Below are 26,663 nucleotides of genomic sequence, written 5' to 3'. Positions count from 1 at the left end.
CTTAGACATAAATAAATAAATAAATAAATAAAAACTAAATTTTGTTTTTAAGGAAAGAGAAGATAGAATCAAAGGGTGTTTTAAAATATAATTTTATTGAAGAGGAGAAAACAAAGAGATATTTTGGTGTATTCTTGAATTGCTTAAATTGAGAGAGGATGTGGATAAGCTTAATTGCCTAGTCATCATCCACCATGTCCAAATCATAATCTTATATGGAAAAAAAAAAAAAAATCATCCTCCATGTGAACAAAAGAAAAATATAAAATATCTCAAAATATCTCATAATAAAAAATTCAGTGAATCAATTTAATTTATAAAATTTTTAAACCAAAAATAAATTTATAATCCACCTCAAATCATACGAATTTTTGGAGTCGAAACATAGCGATCCGAAAATCTCCCTTACAAAAAGTATCTCCTTGAAATTATAAAAATAAATAAATAAGGAAAAATAAGAAATTATGGAAAATAATTGGATAAATTTTCCAAGATCAAACATTTGATTGGTCAACCCATTAAACAAAACTTGCAAAAAGGAAATAAACATTTTTTTTTTTTATATATATAAAATTAATGTTACGAAAAATTCTGAGAATAAAAAATATAATAATAAATAAAAATCCGGCCAAGTTGGGTCCGACAGCTGAACAAGAAACTCATTTTCATAGGAGAAACTAAGGGAGGGAAGAACTTGGCCCTCGTTTACTTCGGTAAATTTCATATCTTGTTCGTAAGGTCAAGACCGCTCGCCCTTTCATACAATTCTGCGTGCTGATTCAGACGCAAAATACTTTAATAAAAGCATCCCGTGATTCCAATTTCATTACAGATTTTTCGTTGTGAATCCAAATTTCTGATTCGATATGGGTAATCTTTTTTGTTGTGTTCAAGTGGATCAATCCACTGTGGCTATCAGGGAGAGATTTGGGAAATATGAGGAAGTTCTTGAGCCAGGATGCCATTGTTTGCCTTGGTTTCTTGGAGCTCAGGTCGCCGGCAGTCTGTCTCTCAGGTTGCAACAATTGGATGTCCGATGTGAGACCAAGACAAAGGTACCATTTCTGTCTCATCATTCACCATCATATTTACTGTTCTACACAGCTATTTCTAAAGATAATTGGTTGAGTTACCTCTAAAAGAGAAATGACTATACCATGGTGTTCTGATTTCTTGGTTGTACTTTAAAGAGAAATGGTCATAAGAAACTGCTCTGCTATACTGTCCTTGGAATTTATTTATCAATCTTAGGACTTGGGAGTTCCTTGTTGCTAAAATTTAAGGGGGGTTTTGTTCTTTAGGATAATGTGTTTGTCAACGTGGTTGCGTCGATTCAATATCGAGCACTGGCCGATAAAGCAAGTGATGCATTCTACAAACTAAGCAATACAAGATCTCAGATCCAGGCTTATGTTTTTGATGGTATACTCCATTCCTTTCCTGTTAAACCTATAAGTTAAATTCGTTCTTCTTTCGTCATATTTGTGTAGGCTTGCTCGTTTTAAACTTTAGAAACTTCTTGGATATTTGTAGTAATTAGAGCAAGTGTTCCAAAGCTCAACTTGGATGATACTTTTGAGCAGAAAAATGATATTGCCAAAGCAGTTGAAGATGAACTTGAAAAGGTAATCTTTTTTGGTCGTTCAATGAAGCAAATTCTAAGTGTTTTGTAACTTCTGAATAATTGCTCTCAGGCTATGTCGGCTTATGGCTTTGAGATTGTCCAAACGCTCATTGTCGATATAGAACCAGACGAGCATGTGAAGAGAGCAATGAATGAAATTAATGCTGGTACTAATCCAATCCCTGATACTAAAAAACTTGACATCTTTTTCCCTTTTGCCTTAAGCTTAGTTCAGGTCTCATTATTTAACTACTAATATCCATTCAGCTGCTAGATTAAGGGTGGCAGCAAATGAGAAGGCAGAAGCAGAGAAAATTTTGCAGATTAAGCGAGCTGAGGGTGAAGCTGAAGCTAAGTATTTGTCTGGTTTGGGTATTGCTCGACAGCGTCAAGCAATTGTGGATGGTTTAAGAGACAGTGTGTTGGGATTCTCTGTTAATGTTCCAGGGACGACGGCAAAGGATGTTATGGATATGGTGCTTGTGACCCAATATTTTGACACCATGAAAGAAATTGGAGCTTCTTCCAAGTCCACTTCTGTGTTTATACCTCATGGACCTGGAGCTGTTCGAGACGTCGCATCACAGATTCGCGATGGACTTCTTCAGGGTGCTTCTTCTTCTCACTAGTCCAAAACTCTATTTCACAAAGTTGATGGTATTTAGTGTGTGTTGTGGTTTTCTGTTTTCAAGTGACATCTATGTTTGGTAATTCACATTTGAGCTTTGGAAATTGTTCTTAATACTTTAAATACTAGTGGTTTCTCCAATAAATGTACAAATATATTTCTCTACAAGTAATTGATTCTAAAACATTCGACCATGCTGAAATGAAGCAGCCACCTATCTATATACGTTATGAATGTGGCACAGTGATCTAAACAGGCAAAGCAAAACGAAGAACGAACTAACCATTTGCTGACTCAAACCACAACCGGAAGGAACCTGATCGAAAAGCTTAGGCCCCTTACTTTCCCGGACGACAGCTTCACCGATCAAACGTGGGTGCTCCAAGCCAATTCCAGTTTAAGCGATCTGGTAACCTGCAAATATGCAAATCAAAGGTATAAGGTATGAAAATTGAGCTACTAAGTAGAGCATTTTGGAGACAAAAGATGCAAGTTCCAGAGTACCTGAGATATCTTGAGCTCCAATTCATCCCACTCCAAAGACGGATTGCTTCCTTTTACTATCCCTGTTCCCGCATAGACCAAGGCACCAAGACCCTATAATCTAAGACTGTAAGAACTCAGAGAATTGTAATGGAAATGATGTCTGAGCTCTAGAAATTTTAAATTCGAGTAAGGATTCAATGGAAGTATTTAAGTTTGTAGCTCATATGGTAGACGCCATCTTACTGTCTCCACTAATGCTGATCTGATGCCCACAGCAAACTCACTCTCTTCTCCTCCAAACCAACCAACAGGCCCGGCGTACATCCCTCTATCAAATAACTCTGCATAAATATCCCAAGTTCTTAAATGTATACAGAAGGATGAAGACGACTTAGATTTGGCAGACGATAGAATTACAAGACCCATAATCAGCATTTTGAAGGAAACCATCCATAACTTGGATTGGCTTGGGGAGCTAATAGAAAGGATCACGCACTCATGAACCTTACCAGTTTCTGCAATTAAATCTCGAGCCTCCTCTGTTGGAAATCCACAAACCGCGGGAGTTGGATGAAGCGTTGATAAAATTTCAAACTTTTCAAGCAACAAAGTAGAGTTAGAGCGGTATATTCACGTGAGGGAAGTTTAGTTTACAGGGACATAAATATTTGGAGATTCTTACCTCATCATCATTGGTTCTCAATCTGCCTGCTAGTTGGGCATACAGATGTTGAATTCTGGGAAGTTTTCTAACTGATTTATGTGGTTCAACGACTACAGCATCACATACAGCCTACAAACAGGATTAAGCTGGCTAAGAATCTGCAATATTCTCAGAATGTTGTCCTCTTCGTAATTGCCTATAGATTTCAGCAGCTTATTGAGAAACCAATGTAAATGTTGTTTGGTGCTTGAAAAACGATGACAAAAATAGAACAAATTCACGGTTTGGAAGCACTGCAAATATCATTTTTCATAGCTCATAGCAGCCACAGACCAAACTTAGTGGGACAGGTCGTTATCAGGGACAACCATTGTTGAAGATTATTGGGAGAGGAGCCCACATTAGCTAATTAAGGAGAAGATCATGAGTTTATAAGTAAGGAATATCATCTCCATTGGTATGAGGCATTTTGGGGAAACCAAAAGCAAAGTCACGAGAGCTTATGCTCAAAATAGACAATATCATACCATTGTGGAGGTATGTGGTTTCTAACATGGTACCAGAATCATGTCCTTAACTTAGTCATGTCTACAGAATCCTCAAGTGTCAAACAAAAAAATTGTGAGCCTCGAAGGTGTAGTCAAAAGTGACTCAAGTGTCGAATGAAGGGTGTGCTTTGTTCGAGGGCTCTAAAGGAGTCGAGCCTCGATTAAGGGGGACTGTTTAAGGGAAAGTTTCATTTCATCGACAGAAAGCAAGATAACAAAAGAGCAAGACTGAAGCTCAAACTTGCCTCTAACTTCCTTTTGATGGCTTCCCTCACAATCGAAAACTCAAGGTCATCCTTTGGGCTGCACATAGAAAGTAGAGTTAGTGAAAACTCCCGCCCGCAGCTCATTGGTTGAGGCAACAGGGTTACAGCATCATTGAGTAGACAAAATAAGAATATAGAGATGAAACCAACTTGGATAATAAATCTTGTTCTATTCTAAGGTCTTCAATAGCCGATTTGCCTCTAGCACGGGTTGCAGCTAAGGCCTCACATATAATACTAAGTCCTTCTCTATGGAATAGCCGCTCAGGCTATTACGAACATATCAAAGCCAAAGTTAGTAAGAAAATAAATATTACAAAACCCAAACGAGTAGGAAACTAATTGAAAACATCTTTAATGAGTACCATCTTCAGCCGGATCACAGATATTCCCCATTTTGAAATTAGGCAACAAAATGAAATGGTTGACTGATATAATGAAGTGTATGAAATTTTGTTACATACCGTATTTCCTATGAAGGCAGGAGCATTGGATGGCTGGACACAAAACTGATAAGAGTTTTTCCCCTCTTTCTGATACGATCAAAACTAGACTCAGGAAACAAAATTACTGCATAAACATGCAACCCATGCAATAGCTACCTGTAAACATGCAACCCATGTAACAGGATCAACATCTACGCTTGTCACTATTCGGGTACTGCGTGCAAGTACGACCTAAATATAACGCATAAGATTAGACAGCCGATTTTACTTATGAATGGAAACATAAATAAATTTGTGAGTGCCTTGGTAAGATCTGAGTCGCATTGGTCGATCACTTGCAGCGCCCTGTTAATTGCACTATCCCAGAATGTTTTGGTGGGAACATGATTGTGGCTAAGTATGGATATCTGAGGAAGATCTCGTTGTACGTTTACATTATCAGAAGAAACCTGAATGATAAGAAATTTACTAGGGAGTGATTATCTACGGGAGAATATTCTTCCTTTCAATGCAATGAACAAAGAGAATCAAATTGTATCAAATAGTCGACCTGTTCGATTGTGGATTGAAGGGATTCAACAGCATTTTCCCAAGTCCAAGAACAAGCATGATCCCAAGCTACAGTCGCGGCAAGAATGGAGTCATCCTCGAACTCATCAAACTCAACCTGTGATTTTGGCGTCCATTATCCAATTGCGATAAACGAGATTGGAAAAAGAAGTCTATACCTGAGGGACCATGAAGTAAAACGAGCCAAAAGGCTCCCACTCAGGCGATATGTTCGGACGTGAATCAAAGCGAATACCTCCATAAGCACGAATCAGGGGGCATTTCTTTGACAGGAACCTATAATTTACAGAATATTAGCCTAGGCATTTCATCGAACAGATAGCGGAGTGAATATAAACAGAGGCAAAATGAGTTTACCTCTTTATAGACGCCCAATCAGAGTTCGAAAACTGATGATGGCGGCAGAATACGACTGCAGAGCCCACACCTGCGACGCTGGCGACGCGGTGGTGGGCATTGGAGCTGACAGAGGGGAGAGAATCAGAATCAATGGCTCTGCTCCTGCCGGAGAAGAAGATACGAGGAAGAAGCAGAGGCTGAGAACAAAGCCAATCAATCGCCTTAATGTGCCGGTGGATTGGAAGCTGCAAAATAGTCAACCCTCCTTCAGTCTCAGAATGTGCACAAAGTCAACAGAATTTCAACTCAATTTTATTACTTTATTTATTTTTTGTTAGATTTTCTTTTCTTTTCTTTTTACTAATTATTAGGTTTAGTTGATAATTATTATTAAAAAAAAAAAATCATATTATTAAGAAAATGGGTATTTATTTATTTATTTATTTTGGAGGAAAAGGTCTTATCCCGGTTTAGTATAATCCGAGATAAGAAATGGGTGTATGATTAAATGTTACGGCCACCCTTAAAAAAAAAATTAAAAATAAATAAATAAATAAATAAATTACCGCACGTGGCGGTTCTCATACCACGTACATGGAAGAGATAAGAAATGCGTAATGCGAGGCATTTGAAAGAGGTCCGGGAGAGTTGGAAGGAGGCTTACTTGGAGCCGAATAATTCCTGAACTAAACGCCGGTTTCTCAGATTTCAACTTTGCCACCAACCCCCTCAGATTTTCCGTCGCCAAGCCCACCGTCGGAACCGCCGGGAAAGTTCGAGTCTCCATCGTCTCGACGGCGCCTCCGTGGTCTGCTCTGCACCCATCCATCGCTGGTGACTGACAAACCACCCGACCCCATCTCCTCCGCCACCGCCCTGGGGAAATTACGAGTGTTGGTATACGGCGGCCCGGACTCAGATGCTGGGCGAACCCAACACAGGGTCCGGTGGGTGAAGTTTGAGAAGTGGAAGAAATAGCCTTACTGGGAATACTCATTCTTACCATTTTCTTTATTTGTTTATTTCTCTGAACCAAATCTTATCGCTCGCCACTCGCCATTCTCAAATGCCCATCACTTCAACTACCATGGTTCAGCTTGTGTTGATTGGACTAATTTTTTTTATCCAACCTTAAATGGTTCAGTTCCAGTTCTTAAAAATGAACCCAACCCGATCCAACCCAACTCAATCTTTATAGTTTGGGTTGGGTTGGTCCGATAACTTCAATTATTTGAAACCAGCCTCTTACTTCCATCTATTCATATTTCTAACCCAAATTTGTATATGAGTTTGATTAAAAGGTTTAAAGAAAATAATTTTATTTCAATAATATTCAGTTAATAGTTACGTTGTATTATTTTTATTTAATAATTATTAATAAATATTATAAATTATAAATTATAATTAAGGATAAAGAAATGTAATGGATGTGCAATATTTTGGATTAAAAAGTAAAAAGAATGTGGGCTGGGCTTCAGGCTAATAAGCCCAGATTTTGAGGTGTCAAAAGCCCACCTTCTAAATGACCCAAACAATTCAATTTCAAGAAATTAGTAATAATTAAATGAATGATAAATTTAATTCTTAAAAAAAAAAAAAAAAAGTTAGTCAAAATTGAGATAAGAAAACAATATGATTAGTCAACTCAACTCATTACATAATCAATTTTGACTAATTGGCATTGGAAAATTTTTTAATGCAAAAATAACCCTTTTTTCTCTTCTCAAATTCAACCAATTTATGTGACTTTTGATGAAATATACAAATAAAAATGACAACATAATTTAAATATAGAGAGAATTGTTCATGAAATATGGATATTTTTACACATTTTTTTGGTCTATAAAAATTGGGGATAGGGGCAGAGAAATATGTAGACATAGGTTTGAAATATTTTGGTTGACTTGTTGAGTCTTTATAACAACCTCAAATATAATTTTGGGTTATGCGATCACGATTCATCTACAAGTTTTGATTACGAATCAAATATTGTCTGCTTTGACTCATTACATATCGTCGTCAACTTTACAATTTTAAAATGTATCTACTAAAGAAAGGTTTCCACACCCCTGTAAGGAATGCTTCGTTTTCTTCTCTAATCAATGTGGGATGTAGAAACCTCGGTTGGAGAGGAGAACGAAGCATTCCTTATAAGCGTGTGGAAACATCTCTCTAGTAAACACGTTTTAAAATCGTAAGACTAACAGCGATACGTAACAGATCAAAGTAGATAATATATACTAACGGTGGACTTGAGATGTTCGTTTACTGTTTGATCTTATTTGAGATAGGACGTTGTTGAGCAAGAATGAGTTAATAAGCCTCTTGATTATCCTTTGTACCAATTATAAACTTTGAATTAAGTTTAAGACCAACTTTAGTTGAGTCAAACTAACTTTTTGATTACTAATGTGGCAAGGAACTTTATTATTAAGATGTTTTAGTGCTAAATTTGGAAAATGGTGTCAAACACATTTTAGATGTCAAACATATTTTATATGATACATTTTCGGATTGAAAATATCATCGACGTTCATGATCAATTTCATTTTTTTAGCATGATAAAAATGTTGTGAATTTCGTAAGACCACGTTACATAAAATTTATGCAAAGTTCGATTGCATGTCCAAAACCTATAAATACGTAAAGTAATATGCATACGAATATGAATAGATATGCACTAGTGATACCCACCTCGAGAGTTTGACGTACATGAAATTGATCTATTTAGAAATGTTGCGTGATTGCATAGTCTTATCTAAGTGGATTACTTACGGAATATTTTTTTTTTAAAAAAATTAGACAATAATTAAAACGTACCAAACGAGGTGATTAGTGGATAATGTCATAGAATCAATGGCGTGTTTCTAACATGAAAGTTGTGTAACGGGACAAAATAAATAAATAAATTAATTAATAAAGGGTCAAAAGCTGCCGTCTTTTTCTTATTCAACAAGTTGGCTTCTTCATTACACACAAAACGTTGAAAAACATCTTCAACACCATCAAAGTCCACTTCTCAAATCCATTGCCCTTCATCCCATTTAAAATAATTATAAATCACACAAATTATTTTATTTGTGAGTTTCTTCATTAATTATAACATACCAAACCCTCCCCATAAGTAATTCATATATGGGTTTGGTCAAATATAGCGTCCCGATGCTTAAGAACCCGTATTTCTCAAGTCAAATACGCAACTATGTAACCCATATCGTTAATTAACCATTATATAATTTATTAAAAAATCACATATTATATCGATTCATATTAACTAATTACGTCTCTTTATTTCGTATTTTATTTAATTACAAAATTTATTTATCACTTACTATTGATATGTCTCAATTAATACTTGGTTGAAAGTAAAAAGAAATTCATTTATAGTAATTATGAAAGAACATTTTAATACATATTTTATTCATCCACAATAATTGCTAGTCAACGGCTTCGATCCCGAGGTTGGTCAGCACAATATACGGCAAAATTATGTTTGCCCTGCTTGACCGGGTCGGGTCGGGTCATTGTAAGGATTTTTACATTTTTAATATCCATCTGCGCGAATATTCAACTTCAACCATTAACTTATATATTATTTATTTATTTATTTTTCTTAACTTATAATTTTTTTTTTTATAGAAACTTCACCATACATTATTTTTTCATCTAAATAAAACACCTTTAATGGGTTTAAAGACCCTTTATTTAATCATGTTTATATTAAACTAAGTAGAAATGATGAGTGTTCATATGACTCGAGAACTCGACCAACACAGATTACTTAACCTAATAGATAAAAATTGTGTTGGGTTGAATTTTTGAAAAAAAATTTGCTAGTTGACATTTTTTAGTTAGGTTGACCCAAAAATAGGATTACAAACTCAATTGAATCCTACTCTACTCTTGAAACTAAAATGAACTTTAAGAATATTTTACTTTTGTAACTGATGGTAGTGATGCATGGTGACTCGTGAATGTTTGATATTTGAGTTTTATGAGATTTTAGATATGAATGTAACAAGGGTTGAGTTGAAAACTTTATTCGGGTTGCTCGGGTTACAAATTCAACAAACTCGAAACGTTAGGTTGATCCAAAAGATCTTCTCAACCCAACCCGTATAAACTTCTAATAAGAATAGAGATTTGAATATCGGACCAGTGACATTAATATAGGTAAGAATGGTATTGGATATGACGTTAAAAAAAAAAGGTCAAAGGGATAGACTGAAATAATGAGAAAGAAGGGCATATGATAAGACTCAAATGCTTTGACCTAAGACAAAAGGAATGCAACATAACATAAGGACAAGACAATGGATGAGATGAGATGAGAAAGAAAACAACTAAGATTACCCATGGTAGCACACGGCATTGCCTACAACTTTGACCTTTGAACCAATCCCCATGTGACATGCATTCATTAATCAAACTTATATAATATAATATATATATATATATATATATATTTCAAAAACCCTATAATTAGCAGCGAAGTCTTACACTCAGCCCTCCCTCCGGCCATTGCGCCATAACCCAATTGAGTTTTATAATGTAAGTTGCAGAGTTTATGAAAGGGGTGTGCTTCGATTTGTGTTGGATTTGAGGATGAGTTGAATCTCAAGTCTTTTTTTAAAAAATTATTATGTTTTTTTTTTTTGTTTTTTTGTAGTTTTCTTGGGAACAAAGGGAAGAGGGAGAGAGGTCAAACACTGCAAGTAATTGAAGAACAAAAGAAGAGGGTTTCATGGAGGCTCAACCTTTGGCAACCACAGCTGATGCAGTTCAATCAGCTGGAGAAGATGAAGAACATGCTCCCAAACATAAGGTGATGTTTTGTTCTTGAAATTTTCTTGTTCATTCAAGCCTTGACTTTGAGGCAAATTTTGTTTTGTCTTTTGTTGAATTATTTGAGTTTGTGGAAGGAATCTTTCTTGTTTTTGTTTTTGTTCTTTTTTTTTGTAAAATAATGTCATATGTTCTTCGTAAAGATCAATAAACACGTAGTTTAATTATGAATTTGAGATGGGTTTTGTGTTAATTTAATGAAGATGTATGAACAATCTATCATCAATCAAGGTATTTAATAATTATATGGTTGATTGAATTAACTAAAAATGAAACGCCGTGGAGAAAATTTTAGTGTGTTGATTGATCATTGATGGGTTTGTGTTGTATTGTTATGATTTGAAGTTTGTTGTTTTTTGAGTATTGAATAATGTAATTAATTGGGTTGACGATTCAATATAGGTTCCCTTAATGGCTGACTTGGAGAAGCCTTCCATGGAGCCTCTTTCACTCGCATCTGCCTCTTCAACTTGGAAGGAAGAGGTAAAATCATACCCAATTCAATTTCTAACCTTTTGTACCTCGTAACGAACTTGACATCGACATCGACATTGACATTGTATTATACGAGGTAATACAATGTAGAGAATGTTGTAAATTGTCGTAAAAAAAATATTAATTTGGTTATTTAATCTTCGTATATAATCATTTTTTTTTTTTATTAATATTCTACCTGAATTATCCCTATATAACGGGTTTGTCTAGAAAGTTGAGGATATCAAAATTTGATTGACTTTGTGTGTCACATTGTATTTTTTAGTGACATTTGGGATAAACTTTTGGTGAGAGAATTTGTAGTGTAAGAGTGAAGTATTCACTCGTAAACACTTTGATTATTTATTAGTGATTGGTTGCTACACGTGAATGTAGGAAAATTTCTTCTCTATGAAATACGTAAATCTTTGTCTCTTTGTTTAAATTCCGTTCCTTGGTGTTGGGAGTACATTCGATTTTACTTCCGCTATTGGTACAACAAATGGTATCATAGTTTTGAGCATTTGAGCTCACAACAAGTAGTATCAGAGCTTTGAAGGTTGTATCAGTACAACAGAGATTGTTAAAAATATCATGTGTTTATAGCTAAAGAACACTATTTTCATTTTCATCAGTACGAGAAGAGTAAAAACTAAAAGCAAAGTCACTGAAACTTATGTTTAAAGTGGACAATATGATATCATTGTGGAGATTATGCTAGTCATTTTGGGGGAAGATTTGATAATGGGGTGATTTGTTGGGGTTTGAATGGGTAAATCTTTAATGGGTTTGTGGTATTTTAGAAGTTGAAGATGAATTAATGAAGAAAATGGGTTATTTTCTCCATGAATGGACAGGATCATGAGCATGAACAAAGACTAAAAATGGCGAAAGGTGAAATGAGGGAAGTGAAGGAAGAAAACCAGCGGCTAAAAAGGTGTTTAGATGAAATGATGAGGGATTACGAGAGCCTGAAAAGGCAATTCCATGATATGAGTACCATAAACAACGAGGCAGCTGAAGAAGTTGAGGACATGGTTTCACTCACATTGGGAAGATCCTCAACCGACCAAAACAAGAACACTTGCCCTGAAACAAAGCCAGATCTTCAAAACATTCAAAGTCCGGCCGACAGTGAACAAGGCAAGGAGGAAGATGCCGGACAGACTTGGCCGCCGGGTAAAGTGTTGAAGGGGTTGGCTGCGCCGCCGGCCGGAGAAGATGAAGTTTCTCAGCAGAATCCTCCGAAGAAGACCAGGGTTTGTGTGCGGGCTCGGTGTGATACGCCAACGGTTAGTGATTATAATGGAATTGTAGCAAATGTGTATTGATTTATGAAAAGGGTTTGAAAGCAATAATGTTGCGCAGCTGAACGATGGGTGTCATTGGAGAAAATATGGGCAGAAGATTGCTAAAGGAAATCCTTGCCCTCGAGCTTACTATCGCTGCACCGGTGCACCCTCTTGCCCGGTTAGGAAGCAGGTACTTTTAATAAATGCTTCTCTAATAGTCCAAGCCCTCCGCTAACAGATGTTATACTCTTTAGGTTGTTTTTAAAACGGATTTGTTAGAGAGAGGTTTCTATACCCTACAAAGGTATTTAGTTCTCCTTCCCAACAGACATGAAATCTCACAATCCACCCCCTTTAGGCCCAGTGTCTTTGTTAGCACATTGCCTCGTGTCCACCCCTTTTGCGCTGGCTCATCGTTCGATATCTGTATTTGATATCATTTGTAACGGTCCAAGTTCACTCCTAGCAGATATTGTCTTCTTTGGGTTTCCCTTTCAGGCTTTACCTGTTAGAGAAAGGTTACCACACCCTTATAAATGTATTTAGTTCTCATTCCTAACCGATGCGAGATCTCACAATCTACCTTCTTTGGAGCCTCCTTGCTGGTACACCACCTCGTGTCCACCCTATTTGAGGCTCAGCCTCCTCGTTGACACATAGTCTGGTGTCTGACTCTTATACCATTTATAAGAGCTCAAGTCCATTGATAGCTGGTTATTATTTTCTTTGGGTTTCCCTTTCGAACTTTTCCTCGAGATTTTTAAAACGCCTTTGCTAGAGAGAGATTCCCACACCCTTATAAAGAGTATTTCGTTCTCCTCCCTAATCGGGGTGAGATCTCACAGTTTCTTTTAATCTTGAAAGTAAACACGATTTGGATGCATATATTTATGAACATGTGTAGGTGCAAAGGAGTGTTGATGATATTTCAATACTAATCACCACCTATGAAGGAACTCACAACCATCCTCTACCTGTGTCAGCCATGGCCATGGCTTCGACCACGTCGGCCGCCGCCTCAATGCTCCTCTCGGGTGCTTCCACCTCGACCTCTCGGCCAGGACTAAACCCTTCGGCGATCGGGACAGCGTCTGCAAATCTCCATGGAATGAACATGTACACAAATTCAAAGCAATTCTACTTGTCAAACTCTTCAATGCTATCTTCTTCTCTAAACCATCCCACAATCACCTTAGACCTCACTTCAAATCCTCCCTCAGCTTCTTCTTCTTCTTCTTCTTCTTCTTTCCACAAAATCCCTTCAACTTATCCCCCAAAATATCCCTTCACCAGCCTTGATTTTGGGTCTTGGAATACTAATATCAACAAAAATGTATTAGGAATGTCATCAGATCTTGCTAAGCAATTCCCTCCCCATAGTAACATCTACCAAGCTTGCCTTCAACAATTTGCCAAACCTTCTACTCCTCCGCCCCTGCCTCTACCGGACACGATAGCAGCAGCAACCAAGGCAATTACGTCCGACCCGAGTTTCCAATCAGCATTGGCGGCTGCCCTCAGCTCGATCATCGGCGGCGGAAACGGGGGCGAGGCAGTTCAGGCAATGAGTAGCTATGTCCAAGCAGCACAGGGACAAGGAAGTATGGGGTTTCAGGCAGCTCCATCGTTGACATACTCCACATCTAAGAGTCCTTCATCTCCTGGTGACAGTAGAGACGATGATACCAAGTGAAAATGTGTGGACGATGAATATTTTGAACACTTTCTGAGAGTTGTAAATAACTCATCTTCTTTTGAGGAAAACAACACTTTTAGCCATTGGTTTTGTCAAGAAATGTTCATATATAGACAATTTTTGTTATGAGAATTCATCATTAATTTTAGTTTGTTATCTTTTTTATTTCTAATCTTATAGATTATATTTTCTTTTACGATATTAGTCCTCCCTAGTACGATATCAAATTCTAAGATATATTTGTTCACATGAGATTATCGAAATAATTTGATGGCGTGAAAATGAATCGATTTATTGATCTTGGAGTTTGTGTTACGATCTCTAGAGTACAATCTTTTAATGTTTTTTTTTTTTTTTGAGACGTAGACTTTAATATGAAGGGTTGCAAACTTATTCTCAAATGAAAGAGATTGAAATTTTATTGATTTCATAGATTTTGTAGTTGAACTTGAATTTCTTGGAGTTATTTCGAGACGAAAGAGACTATTAATTTCTTGAAGTCTTCCGGTCATTAAATCTTTTGAATTTTGAGTCGTGGATCTTCTAAATTTTCTTGTTTCCGTAGATTTTGTTGTTGAATTTGAAGCTTTTTTGAATTTCCTATTGAATGCTCTAAATTTTTATTACTCTATAAATGACCGGTGACCTACTTTATGAATTTGATGGACCTAGAGTTGATTGAATCTAGAATCAACTTTTTGTATTTGAATTTAATCGATATGTTTTAATAGCTTTGAATTATTTAAATTTTCGTGATATATTTTTAATGATTTTGACCTAAATTAACTCAAATTATATGCCATAATTTGATTGGACTAACTTATTTAAATTTCCATGATATACTTTCAATGTGAGAGAGTAATAGTGTCAATAAAGACCCAAGCTCTAAGGAGTTGGATTATGAGATCTCACGTCAGTTTGAGAGAATAACAAAACATTCTTTATAAGATCGTAAAATCCTGAGGATAAATATATATATATATATATATATATATATATATATATATATATATATATATATATATATATATATATATATATATATATATATATATATATATCATTAGCAGAGTAGAGTGATTTACAAAATCCAAGCTGAAACGTTTTAGCAACAATGAATTAACTACCATAGATTTCAATACAATTGATGATAGTAATGCCTCATGTATATATATGTATTTAGTAACAGTGAACATGGCTCTTATAAACTATTATGTTTATAACAAGAAGAAAGCACGCACCAAATGACAAAGGCTGACACTTTCACTTCATCACCCCACTTCAAAACCACACAAATTACAAAAACCAAACAGAATCCCTTATCTTTATATCACTTCTTCTGTCGATGTCACTTCAATTTGGGGAGCCTCCTGCAAGGACGACAGTTCATATCATGATTTGAAGCGATATAGGAAACGAATTGGATTGAGGAGCTTAAGGTTAAAGGAAAAAGAATCGCTATACCAAATTTTCTTTGTTTGATTGCACTGAATCTTCTTCAGGACTCGTGCTGGCTGGAACTGTTAACAAATATAAAAATTTCAGTATGCAATGTTGTAGTAAATGATTGGAACTGTATAGAATCATTGTATTGTACTCTTACCTTTCTCGCTGAGCTGTTTTTTCCCCTGTTTCTTGGCTTTTTCCTTTCCTTGAATGGGTTCTTGCTTGTTTGGCTTTTGGGGTTTCTTCACAGGTTTTTTCACTGTCTCTGAAGTTGAATTTGGAGCAGCATTTTTGTTCCAGAGGCCCCGATTCCTGGGAGTTTTAGTAACATCAGTGCTTAAGGATTTTGGTTTGAGATTTCTAGGCTCCACTGTGGAGGAAGAGCTATGAACTTCATCATCTGAAGACCTTGTTCCCACTTCAGGCCCCTGAGAAAAGGTTTCAGAAACCTGCACTTGCTCTGTCTCTTCTGCTGCATTGTAGCTTTCAAGCAAATCTTTCACTGCTTGTTCACTTGCATTAAGATTGCACCGATCCATGTAGGCCTTGAGTTCATCACGCATTCGGTGAAAAGGCTGTTTTTTATAAATATAGAGTTAACATAAAGAAACAAAACTTCCATAATTGCAAGCTGGGTCAGACTCAAACAGACCAAAGAAGAGTTTCAGAAAACATTATTAGTACCTTGCACCCTGCCTCTAATGCAAGTTTGAAAAACCCAAGTGACACCGAATGCTTAGAAGCAGCTTCAGAGAGCTTGATCTGTGATAGCCAATATGATGTAGAACACAGAATGTTGAATGTTTTCCTGCTTGACGACCGTGAAACGTCAGAAACAGGAGTGTCACTTTTCCCCTGGTTTCTGGCAGTCCTCCGGACCTCGGATATTGGTGTAATGTTGCCAACTAATTTTCGAGTTGGGCTTACATTTTTAGTCGGAATTGACAGCCTTCTTGGTGGTTTAGCCGACTTGTCCTTGGCAGATAGGTCAAGAACTCCGACACTTTTACTCACACTGGATATAGTTCTACCCCTGTAACTCCAACAAACAATCAATCAATCTTTAGTGCTTTAAACAGACAAGAATTGATGAATAATGTCAAACGGCACAGTTAGATGCTGCACAAAGTTTAGCTAAAGGTGTAGACAGTTATGATAAATGGAATGAAGATTCAGAATATTCAATTTCCGAACGAGAGAAGAACATAGGTAGACACCATTACCCAATACGAAAGGCAACTGCTAAGAATCGATTTAATCTTAAGCATTCCCCAATTAGTCAACAGGCGACAGCAACGACATATAAAATGCCAAAGCAAATAGCACTATCATCAAAACTACGGAACTATGAGGAGAAATCGTGGATTTTCCATTGATCAACATCACAGTTTACCGGTTGTAAAGATTTGTGACAGTTATTTGAGAGTATCAAACACGATCAAGCCAAATTAAGGTAAAATCTATTGATCAACAAAACCTCCCATCATATGAAATCAATTAACACAGAAACATCATCATAGAGATATTAAAGGAGCAACTAAACGCACAAACATCAATCGCGCGAAAAAAGTAACAAACATCAATCGCGCGAAACAAGTAAAGTAGGGTTAGAAATAAACAGAGTAAACCACCTTTTAGAGGCAGAAGAAGGCGGATTCGAGAATTCAGGCACAGGAGGCATCTCCTCCTTCGATTTAGTCCCCGATCGCAAAGCATAGCGCTGAAGCTTGGGTCTCGCTGAATTCCCTAACTCATCCAAACCAAAAGCGGAAAAAATCAGCTAAGAAAGAGAATTAAAACAGCAGGAATAAATTTACAAATGAGAATTCAGCAAATTAAACCTGGAAGTGGAGTGGATTGCTGCTCCTTGATGGGTTCTTCCATGGCTCAGCTTCTCTGGAATTCAAAAATAGAATTCTCCGCTCTCTCCCCCGCTCCGATTGTAGACGACAAAGATTCTAATGAGTGCAGCTCTCCATTAGGGATTTTATACCCAAATGAGAAAATAAAATAAATATTAAAAAAAAAGGGATTAGGCGGGAAAATATAGAAACTGTCATCCATATCTTAAACACAAATGTTTTATGTTTTAACAATGAACTCGCGTTGTCCGAGCGACACGTGTACAGAGTGACGTGTAAATATATGATTTTGTATGAATTAAACGCTGGTTATAAAATGCTAATGATGACACGTGGAGGATTAAGAGAGGGATTAAAATTTCTAACCGCAGCTTCGGAATAAAGAGAAAAAAACGGACGCCTGCCCCACAGCGACTTGCGGATGCTTAAAGAAAAAAGGATAAAAAAATAAAAAATAAAAAATAACGCTCACAAATTCGAATTTCAAATTTAAATTTGTAAGCCGTTGAGATTGAAAGGAACCGTGCTTTTGCAGTTCTGTCTAATGGGCCTTCTCTGGGCTGGACTGACCTCCTGGGCCGACGACCCCTCTGATGGCGGCCCACCATCATGGCCCAGCTCTGTCTCTTCCAGCGACAATTGTCATTTTCTACCCCTTTTTTTTAAAAAAAGTATATTATTTCGTTCCTTTTATTTTTAGATTTTGTTTATTCTAATTCTCATGCATATTTTAGTTAAACTATTGATATTATACGTCAATTACGCTAATTTATGATTATGATAGGTCTCTATTCTGTCCCTAAAATTTGAACTTTTAGTTCTAGGACAGGTCTCTGCTGTCTCTATCCCTCAAATTTCCACAAATCTTAATCCAACCGGTATTTGTAATGCTAAGGTTTTGAATGCCAACACAGAAAAATGAGGCAGCTTTCATATACTCATCTCATCGGTAGCAACAACTGAAAAATGATGTTCCATAAAAGCTTAATGATGAGTATACCTCAACGGTGTGGCTAGATTGGTTCAATAATCTCATATACAAAGATGAATATCAGTTTATTACGAGTTAAATTTAATGCTCCAAGATAGACATTAGATTATTCTTAGGATTGCTCGTCAAACTCTATAGGGATAACTTCATATCTCTATAAACATCTCATATACAAAGATGAATATCAATTTCTCTAAAAAAACGGGGATGTTGATTGCAAGATAGGGTTGTTGTGCCACCTATGACCTAAATTCAAGCCAATTTCCTCTCGAAAGAAAGAGTAAGTGTCGCACAGTCACTTTGTAAACCTAAGCATGATTGTGCGAAATAATACGCGTCCCTCGAGAGTCCAGAAGTTGAATTTAGTACTTCAACCCAAATTCTTCTCTTCTCCTTTACTTCATGACTCGGTTTTATCAATGCATAATATATTTTTAAAAAATTTTATTAAAACATAAATAAATAGCATCTTTTTTTCTCTTTCTTTTTAGGAAGTGTTTGAGTATCTAAAAAAAATAGAAATAAAAATAAAAATAAAATAAATAATAAAGTAGGGTTATTTTATTTGATTATCTACACCATTTATATTGCTAATATCGCTTTCATTTTAAGTAAACGTTGTGATTATTGATTTAATAAGTCTTAGACGCTAAGCTCTTTAATTTTGTTTTAAACAAAATATTATTTTATTTTATTTTATAATTGCACGAGTTTTGTTCCTGTCGGAATCGGTCCTAGCTCCTAATACTACTGCCTCCCAACCAGTTTTATTTTATTGTTTTTTTTTTTTTTAATTTTAAATAATTAAACATTTATTTTTTAATTATTCCAAAATAATTGTTTATACTATAATATAAAGTAAATAAAATTTAAATTTTCCCAAATTACCATCTAATTAATGTCACTCCAGATTTATTATATACACAATTCTGAAAAAATACACTATTGACTTCGCTTTAATTCATGACTTATGAATTAATTAATAGCTTATACTATAAATAAAATATGAAAATGTGATCGATTATTTCAAGATTAAAAAAAAAAACAAGCTTAATGTGCACTAAAATCTGTAATGCACGCATCTTAATAAAATATTTCTCAATTACAATTAAATATTCATATTCAACTAATTAGTATTAATAAACTAATTATTTTATAGTAATCAAAATATCCCAAAATTTCAGTATTCTATATATATTTTAATATTTTTTAGTTCTTAATTTAATTATTCATCAACTATGACATATAAATTTATGCTCGAAAAGAGCGAGGATTAATGTTTTTTTTTTTAAAAAAATGCGTCAGGGACATTTTCGTAATTTCGTTTCGGTCCTTTCGGTCGCTAGCTTGCCGGAATAAAACCATTTTTGAAAATTATGTAAAGAGTAGGGGTAATATCGTAATTTCAGGATATAGCTTCGACCCCAACTAAAGGCATTTCCGCTGTCCAAAGAGAAGTAGCGAAACAGAGGAGCTAGAAGACAGGGGACTAACAGTTTTGTTCGTTTGGGAAGTTGGAACTTTGGGTCGTTGTTGGAAAGACAAAGAAGGGGCTTGAGGATTCTGGTTGCTGAGGTTCTTTTCTTTTCTTGGGGTAAAAATGGCGGATCATTCTGTTGGTCCCGCCAGTTTCTGGACTCAAGCTAATGCTCTGCTCAGGAAGAACTTGACTTATCAGGTCTTTCTAATATGACGGATCATTTCTCATTTATGGTTTCGATTTCTATATGAAATCCATAGAACTAGGGTTCTATGATGTGGGTTTTCGTTTTGATGTTCTTTAATCTCTGAAACCGTTCTTCTTTTCTTCATTATGTTCATACAGTTTGAATTGGTTTGTTGATTTCTTTGGCATTGCCTATTCATGCTTGCTTCTTTCTAACCAGTGTAGTTCATTTTTTAAAAGATGGGATTCAGCAAAGCAGCTCTTATGTTGTGTGCTGACTTGTGGTTGTTTCCCTCCTCAGAAACGCAATATGATGACGAACGTTCGCCTCATTTTGTTCCCATTTCTCCTGTGTTTGTTACTTGTACTCCTTCAATCATTGATCAACAATGAATTGGACAAGCCCAAATACAGATGTGGTTGTACATGTATTGATACTAATGCAGATGGTACCTGTGAAGAAGTCTGTGGAATTCAATATTCAACTTTGGAACAAGCTGCCAGTTGCCCAATTGAAAGCCCACCCGAATGGCCTCCTTTGTTGCAAATGCCAGCTCCCGAGTTTCGCGCTGTTAGAGCCAGTTTTAATCCATTTATGGACTTACGGGACGAGTTGTGCAGGCGAACGGGGACGTGTCCGGCAACTGTACTTTTCACTGGAACTAATCAATCTCTTGGAGAAAGTATGCGAATGAATAATCTGTCTTTGCATATGCAGTTGAATTCATTGATGTCTTTCTAGTTCTTCATGGATATTTATAATCTGTCTCTTTGTTTGGCTAGTTCTGGTTGGAAGCATGTTCACAAATTCATTCAATCTCAATTCCAACAATGTTTCAGATAGTTTAGCTTTTAATGTGGTGGTGAGTAGTTAAATCTTTCTCTCTTCCCATGGTATCATTTTGATCTTGGTCTGTGTATTCAGTACTTCTATCTTGAACTGCTCAACCTTGTAGCTTTTTTAAATGCCCAGGGCTCAAGCACGATGATTAAGGACAACAACTTTCTGGAGCCAGCTTTTGCTTCAAACCTTCCTTTGTATAATGTGCAACTTCAGTGCACAGGAAACTCTTCTCTTACTGTTTCTGTTCCTGTTATGTCTGTTGAAAAGCCTAAAGGTAAGCTCATTATTTTAGATATATTTCTCAATTTTCCTCTCATGGGTTGGTTAGATTGGTTAGAAATCACGAACGAACTTCCATAATAGTATGGTATTGTCCACTTTGAGCAATAGTTCTCGTGGTTTTACTTTTGGTTTCCCCAAAAGGCCTTATACCAATGGAGATAGTGTTACTTAATTATAAACCCATGATCTTACTCTTAATTAGCCAATGTGAGACTACTCCTCTCAATAATCCTCAGCAATCCTCCCCTCGAACAAAGTACATCATTGTGAGATCCCACGTCGGTTGGAGAGGGGAACGAAGCATTCTTTTTAAGGGTGTGGAAACCTCTCTCTAGTAGACGCGTTTTAAAAATAGGGGAAGCCCGGAAGGGAAAGCTAAAGAGGATAATTTCTACTAGCGATGGGCTTGAGCTATTACAAATGGTATCAAAGCTAGACATTGGGGCCCCTCTCTGATAAGGAAATACATGTGTGAACGAGGAGACTAAACCCTAGAGGGGTTGGACACCAGGCGGTGTGCCAGCGAAGACGTTGGGCTCCAAAGGTGGATGGATTGGGGGTCCCACATTGATTGGAGAGAGGAACAAGTGCTAGCGAGGACGCTGGGCCCCAAAGGGGGGTAGATTGTGAGATCCCACATCAGTGGGAAAGGGGAACGAAGCATTCTTTATAAGGGCGTGAAAACCTCCCCTTAGCAGATACGTTTTAAAAACTTTTAGGGGGAAAGCCTAAAGAGAACAATATCTACTAGCGGTTCGCTTGGGCTGTTACAACCTTAGAGTCATATTAGGAACCACGACTCTTCACAATGGTATGATATTCTATTCCTTACTTATAAACCCATGATCATTCCCTTAATTAGCCATTGTGGGACTCCCTCCCAACAATCCTCCCCTCGAACAAAATACATCATAGAGTCTCCTCTGAGGCCTATGGAGCCCTCGAACAATCTCCCTTTAATCAACGCTCGACTCCTTCTTTGGAGCCCTTGAACAAAGCACACCCTTTATTTGACACTTGAGTCACTTTTGACTACACCTTCGAGGCTCACAACTTCTTTGTTCAACATTTGAGAATTCTATTGGCATAGCTAAGTTAAGGGCCTGACTCTGATACCATGTAAGGAACTATGACTCTCCACAATGGTATGATATTGTCCACTTTGAGCACAAGTTCTCGTGACTTTGATTTTGGTTACCCAAAAGGTCTCATACCAATAGAGATGTATTCTTTACTTATAAACCCATGATCATTCCGCCAATCTGAGACTCCCTCCTAGCCATCCTCAACAAGATTGTCATGCAAAAACAAAAATTAGAGAAGGCTGAGTTCAAAGCTAGTGCGTAATACTCATGATCAGACACACTTATCAATCCACACGATCAGTTATAATAAGATAAGAAAAAAGGAGTGTTATTGATACAGTCCTATGTATTCAATGTTCTTTGTCTTTTTTCTTGCTTGAATGTAGAGGTTATATGTGTTCAAGGCTTACATTTGTGGCGCAACAGTGCTTCTGAGGTCAACGATGAGATGTATAAGGGATTTCATAAGGGAAATTCAGAGGGGAAAGTTAATGAAATCCTTGCAGGTTGATTTACTTGATACCTATTGCAGCATTGACATAGTAACTTCCTTTTTTCTTTGGCTGTCATGTTAGAACTCATTGTTTCACTCTTTTCACAGGTTTTGATTTCTTAAACTCAAATGCAAATAGCTTTAATGTTAGCGTTTGGTATAATTCAAGTATCAGAAACGAATCTGGATATTTTCCTCCGACATTACTGCGTGTTCCACGCTCAGTGAATCTAGTAGGCTTGTTTATAATTCTCCTCCATTTCTATTTCTCCAGAGGAGAATGTATGATAAACAACACTAATTCTAGTGATGGTTTTGCAGGCAACCAATGCCTACCTTAAAAATTTGGTCGGACCAGGAACAGAAATTCCTTTCGAGTTTGTCAAAGAAATGCCAAAGGCAGGATCCAAGCTCAGGCTCGATCTATCCTCTTTGCTTGGCACTCTTTTCTTTACTTGGGTCGTTCTGCAGCTTTTCCCTGTAAGATTATTTCCTTATCCAAGCTCAGGTTTGAGATGCATGTCCTTAAGAGAATTGCTTAAGTTATGTTTCTTGATGTTGCTGTTGATGTAGGTTGTATTGACATCATTGGTTTACGAGAAGCAACAGAAGCTGAGAATCATGATGAAAATGCATGGCCTTGGCGACGGGCCTTATTGGTTGATCTCTTATGCATATTTCTTTACAATATCTGCCATTTACATGCTATGTTTTGTGGTATTTGGCTCAGTTATAGGTAACATCTTTGGCGCTTCTCTACTCTTTTATAGTTTTACTGCTAATTTGCTGTTTGCTTAATCCTTTGATATTCTTGCAGGGCTAAAATTTTTCACATTGAACGACTACAGCATCCAAGTTGTGTTTTATTTCCTCTATATAAACGTGCAAATTTCTTTGGCTTTCTTAACTGCAGCATGGTTCACAAATGTAAAGACTGCTTCAGGTTTACACACCTTCATTCTCTAATGCCTAATACCCACTTGTCCCTTACTATTTACAACCACACTTTACTCACCTCTATTGTCATTTCTGCATTAAACATCATGTAGTCATAGCTTACATACTCGTATTTGGATCGGGGCTCTTAGGCGGCTTCCTTTTTCATTTTTTTCTTGAAGACCCTTCATTTCCATGTAAGCTGAAAACGTTTCACACAAATGTTTAGTCTTATTTGTGATGGTTATCTAAGAACTTAACATGAACTCATTTTGTGTATGTAGATGCCTGGATTATAGTATTGGAGTTATACCCTGGCTTTTCTCTGTATCGTGGATTATACGAGTTTGCACAGTATTCCTTCATTGGAAACTTTATGGGGACTGATGGAATGCGTTGGGGGAAGTTGAGTGACGAACTTAACGGGATGCAAGATGTGATGATTATCATGGTTGTAGAGTGGTTGTTGGTATTGTTGGTTGCATATTATCTAGATCAAATTTCATCCTCTGGTGGTGGTAAAGCTCCTCTATTTTTCTTGAGAAGGTTTCGGAAAAAGGCCGCTGCATCGTTTCGGTTGCCAAGTTTGCGAAAACAAGGTTCTAAAGCCTTCGTTGATATGGAACAACCTGATGTCGTTCAAGAGGTAAACACAGATATGGTTCTCTTTAGACTTTCTCAGAAGGTTTTTAAAACATGTTTACTAGAGATAGGTTTCTACACCCTTATAAAGAATGTATCGTTACCCTCTCCAACCAGATACGAGTCAAAGACTTGCATGTTGATCTAGTTGTTGCAGCCTGCAATTGTTGGTCGGTAGCATTAACAGCACATCTGTTTTATTTCGTAGAGGGAGAAGGTTGAACAGTTATTACTGGAACCAGATACGAGTCATGCCATTGTGTGTGACAACCTCAAAAAGGTCTATCCAGGAAGAGATGGAAATCCTGAGAAGTTTGCTGTAAAAGGTTTATCTCTTGCTGTTCCTCGAGGGGAGTGTTTCGGCATGCTCGGTCCAAATGGTGCAGGGAAAACCTCATTTATCAGTATGGTAAGATGAAAACTTCAAGTGAAGCCACATTTATCTTAGAATTATCATGTCATATATGTTCTTCCCATTATACATTTTGCGTACTCATTAGCTTGGATTAATATAGATGATTGGCCTCACAAAGCCGAGTGCTGGCACGGCGTTTGTCCAAGGTCTGGATATATGGAACGATATGGATATGATATATACTAACATGGGTGTATGTCCACAGCATGAGTAAGCTCAATATCTCGTGCGGTCTGCATATTTTTGTCTCAAGGTTACCTCTAAAGTTCTTCATGTTTCTTTTATTCAATTATGTAGCCTGCTATGGGAACAACTCACAGGAAGAGAGCACCTACTCTTCTATGGCAGACTGAAGAATCTACGAGGCTCTGCGCTAACTGAAGTAAGGAACTATACCCTATCTTGAAATGATCAACAGTAATGGCTCAAGCCCACCGCTAGCATATATTGTCCTACTCTTCTAGGAAGAGATTTCCACACAGTTACAAAAAAATGCTTCATTCTCCTCCCCAACTGATCGATGTGAGACCCCTAATCCTCCCCCTTCGGGGCCCAGTGTTCTACTGGCACATCGCCCAGTGTTTGACTCTGATACTATTTGTAACGGCCCAAGCCCACAGCGAGTAAATATTGTCCTCTTTAGACTTTCTCTTTCGGGGTTCACCTCAAATTTTTAAAACGCGTCTGTTAGGGTGATGTTTCCACACTCTTATATAAAGAATACTTTGTTCTCTTCCCCAACCGAGGTGAGATCTCACCTCAACTAAGTTCAAAGAGAATCTCAATAGCTCATTGATGATTGTTCAATCTTACTGCCACAGGCAGTGGAAGAGTCTTTAAAGGGTGTCAATCTGTATCACGGAGGAGTTGCTGATAAACAAGCTGGGAAGTACAGTGGGGGAATGAAGAGGAGGCTCAGTGTTGCTATTTCACTAATGGGAGACCCCAAAGTAAGCTCCTTTCATCTGATCTTCTGATAATCTTCTTAGTTCATTGTTAGTCCTAATACCAAATTCATTGCAACTCTATCAAGGTCGTTTACATGGACGAACCGAGCACTGGGCTTGATCCAGCTTCAAGAAACAGTTTATGGAATGTGGTGAAGCGCGCAAAGCGAGATCGAGCTATAATTCTTACCAGTACCTCTCTTCTCCTTCTCAATGAACTCAATTTATCATCACAAAATGTTATCAACCAACCTCATTTTTCCTCTATTTATCAGCACATTCCATGGAGGAAGCAGAAGTCCTCTGCGACCGATTGGGAATCTTCGTAGATGGAAGCTTGCAGTGCATAGGAAATCCTAAAGAGGTACTTAGAATTATGTCCCCAAAGCTCCAAAATCCTCAAACCAATCTGATTAGCTTTACTGACATGACTCTTGATACGTACTTGAATTGTCTTTTCCAGCTCAAAGGTAGATATGGAGGATCTTATATATTCACAATGACTGTATCTGCAAATCAAGACGTTGATGTCGAGAATATGGTGAAGCATCTGTCTCCCAGTGCTAGTAAGATCTACCACATCTCTGGAACTCAGAAATATGAACTGCCCAAACACGAGGTCCGAATTGCTGACGTGTTTCAAGCTGTGGAAAATGCAAAGAGTAGGTTCACAGTCTTTGCTTGGAGTCTGGCTGACACAACATTAGAGGATGTCTTTATTAAGGTTGCACGAGGAGCACAATCGTTCGATGTTCTTTCATGATGCTTCTTTCTCTTCATTCCACTGTCATGTTTGTCTTTTTCTCTATATGTTTGAATGTCTTTACATGTATAGTTCACAACACATTATTATTTCTTCAAATTTATACGTATAGTTCAATCTCATAACGCGACAAGATGATTGCTCAATACTTCCATAGAGTCAAGTCGATTTGTCGGGAGATAAATGAACTAGATCTAAAGTCCGTCATTGGAGAAACTTGAATGAAGAAGATCATCACCAATTGATTGTGACTAGAATATAGAAGTTTTGTTATTACTATACAAGGATGACTCGTTCGACCATTACTTGTACAGTTTGAAATTTTACTACCCAACCAAGAAGACATGCTAAGAAAATGGGAAGCATCACATGAGGAGTGAAGAAGAAACACTCTACACAATTAAAAGTCGGAA

The 26,663-nt window shown here is 37.0% G+C and overlaps 5 protein-coding genes across 7 annotated transcripts; 3 read left to right on the top strand and 2 right to left on the bottom strand.

Annotated features, from left to right (window-relative positions):
- Positions 1–632: 632 nt before the first annotated feature.
- Positions 633–2,420, top strand: HIR1 (SPFH/Band 7/PHB domain-containing membrane-associated protein family). Its single transcript, XM_023675133.2, has 5 exons — positions 633–1,055; positions 1,302–1,422; positions 1,534–1,625; positions 1,695–1,791; positions 1,892–2,420. Exons 1-5 carry the CDS (start codon positions 867–869, stop codon positions 2,251–2,253), a joined length of 861 nt encoding a protein of 286 aa, XP_023530901.2. The 5' UTR covers positions 633–866; the 3' UTR covers positions 2,254–2,420.
- LOC111793300 (isochorismate synthase 2, chloroplastic) lies at positions 2,349–6,695 on the bottom strand. 3 transcript variants are annotated; one of them, XM_087123549.1, is made up of 14 exons: positions 6,236–6,695; positions 5,590–5,816; positions 5,391–5,508; positions 5,213–5,329; positions 4,965–5,111; positions 4,792–4,893; positions 4,681–4,752; positions 4,367–4,485; positions 4,196–4,253; positions 3,421–3,531; positions 3,248–3,332; positions 2,982–3,079; positions 2,757–2,849; positions 2,349–2,666 (listed from the first exon to the last, which is right to left on the bottom strand). In XM_087123549.1, exons 1-14 carry the CDS (start codon positions 6,575–6,577, stop codon positions 2,619–2,621), a joined length of 1,737 nt encoding a protein of 578 aa, XP_086979675.1. In that variant the 5' UTR covers positions 6,578–6,695; the 3' UTR covers positions 2,349–2,618. The 3 variants fall into 3 exon arrangements, 2 of the variants coding, with proteins under 2 accessions (XP_086979675.1, XP_023530897.2); XM_023675129.2 differs by having other exon boundaries at positions 4,681–4,749; positions 4,819–4,893; XR_015420834.1 differs by having other exon boundaries at positions 2,632–2,666; positions 2,757–2,862.
- Positions 6,696–10,047: 3,352 nt separating this feature from the next.
- LOC111793301 (WRKY transcription factor 72A-like) lies at positions 10,048–14,029 on the top strand. The gene is made up of 6 exons (XM_023675131.2): positions 10,048–10,122; positions 10,241–10,396; positions 10,819–10,899; positions 11,748–12,182; positions 12,259–12,372; positions 13,087–14,029. The coding sequence occupies exons 2-6, from the start codon at positions 10,316–10,318 to the stop codon at positions 13,873–13,875; spliced, it is 1,500 nt and encodes a 499-aa protein (XP_023530899.1). The 5' UTR covers positions 10,048–10,122; positions 10,241–10,315; the 3' UTR covers positions 13,876–14,029.
- Positions 14,030–14,918: 889 nt separating this feature from the next.
- LOC111793302 (uncharacterized) lies at positions 14,919–17,325 on the bottom strand. The gene is made up of 6 exons (XM_023675132.2): positions 17,166–17,325; positions 16,956–17,070; positions 16,009–16,357; positions 15,482–15,899; positions 15,343–15,398; positions 14,919–15,248 (listed from the first exon to the last, which is right to left on the bottom strand). Exons 1-6 carry the CDS (start codon positions 17,206–17,208, stop codon positions 15,204–15,206), a joined length of 1,026 nt encoding a protein of 341 aa, XP_023530900.1. The 5' UTR covers positions 17,209–17,325; the 3' UTR covers positions 14,919–15,203.
- A 2,327-nt stretch (positions 17,326–19,652) lies between these two features.
- Positions 19,653–26,439, top strand: LOC111794062 (ABC transporter A family member 7). The gene is made up of 18 exons (XM_023676181.2): positions 19,653–19,855; positions 20,145–20,526; positions 20,627–20,706; positions 20,817–20,961; positions 22,441–22,560; positions 22,656–22,780; positions 22,869–23,027; positions 23,121–23,283; positions 23,365–23,490; positions 23,597–23,680; positions 23,768–24,129; positions 24,334–24,534; positions 24,641–24,750; positions 24,838–24,922; positions 25,362–25,490; positions 25,574–25,679; positions 25,763–25,851; positions 25,951–26,439. The coding sequence occupies exons 1-18, from the start codon at positions 19,778–19,780 to the stop codon at positions 26,248–26,250; spliced, it is 2,844 nt and encodes a 947-aa protein (XP_023531949.1). The 5' UTR covers positions 19,653–19,777; the 3' UTR covers positions 26,251–26,439.
- Positions 26,440–26,663: the final 224 nt, after the last annotated feature.

This window comes from Cucurbita pepo, chromosome 4 (assembly GCF_057944985.1).
Source record: "Cucurbita pepo subsp. pepo isolate OVF chromosome 4, ASM5794498v1, whole genome shotgun sequence".
In the NCBI taxonomy this organism is placed as follows: Eukaryota; Viridiplantae; Streptophyta; class Magnoliopsida; order Cucurbitales; family Cucurbitaceae; genus Cucurbita; species Cucurbita pepo.
Note: the sequence above shows the minus strand (reverse complement) of the source record. Positions and strands in the feature narration are given on the sequence as shown.

Coding starts and splice junctions, on each gene's coding strand:
- HIR1 (XM_023675133.2), top strand. CDS start 867: ATGGGTAATCTTTTTTGTTGTGTTCAAGTGGATCAATCCACTGTGGCT. Junction 1,626..1,694: donor TTGAAGATGAACTTGAAAAG/GTAATCTTTTTT, acceptor AATTGCTCTCAG/GCTATGTCGGCTTATGGCTT. Junction 1,792..1,891: donor AATGAATGAAATTAATGCTG/GTACTAATCCAA, acceptor ATATCCATTCAG/CTGCTAGATTAAGGGTGGCA.
- LOC111793300 (XM_087123549.1), bottom strand. CDS start 6,577: ATGGTAAGAATGAGTATTCCCAGTAAGGCTATTTCTTCCACTTCTCAA. Junction 5,817..6,235: donor CAGGAATTATTCGGCTCCAA/GTAAGCCTCCTT, acceptor ACTATTTTGCAG/CTTCCAATCCACCGGCACAT. Junction 3,532..4,195: donor CCATCAAAAGGAAGTTAGAG/GCAAGTTTGAGC, acceptor TCCTGTTTGTAG/GCTGTATGTGATGCTGTAGT.
- LOC111793302 (XM_023675132.2), bottom strand. CDS start 17,208: ATGGAAGAACCCATCAAGGAGCAGCAATCCACTCCACTTCCAG. Junction 15,900..16,008: donor CATTAGAGGCAGGGTGCAAG/GTACTAATAATG, acceptor TATAAAAAACAG/CCTTTTCACCGAATGCGTGA. Junction 15,399..15,481: donor AAAACAGCTCAGCGAGAAAG/GTAAGAGTACAA, acceptor ATTTGTTAACAG/TTCCAGCCAGCACGAGTCCT.
- LOC111794062 (XM_023676181.2), top strand. CDS start 19,778: ATGGCGGATCATTCTGTTGGTCCCGCCAGTTTCTGGACTCAAGCTAAT. Junction 22,561..22,655: donor AGTTAATGAAATCCTTGCAG/GTTGATTTACTT, acceptor CTCTTTTCACAG/GTTTTGATTTCTTAAACTCA. Junction 25,491..25,573: donor CACTAATGGGAGACCCCAAA/GTAAGCTCCTTT, acceptor AACTCTATCAAG/GTCGTTTACATGGACGAACC.
- LOC111793301 (XM_023675131.2), top strand. CDS start 10,316: ATGGAGGCTCAACCTTTGGCAACCACAGCTGATGCAGTTCAATCAGCT. Junction 10,900..11,747: donor CTTCAACTTGGAAGGAAGAG/GTAAAATCATAC, acceptor ATGAATGGACAG/GATCATGAGCATGAACAAAG. Junction 12,183..12,258: donor CTCGGTGTGATACGCCAACG/GTTAGTGATTAT, acceptor AATGTTGCGCAG/CTGAACGATGGGTGTCATTG.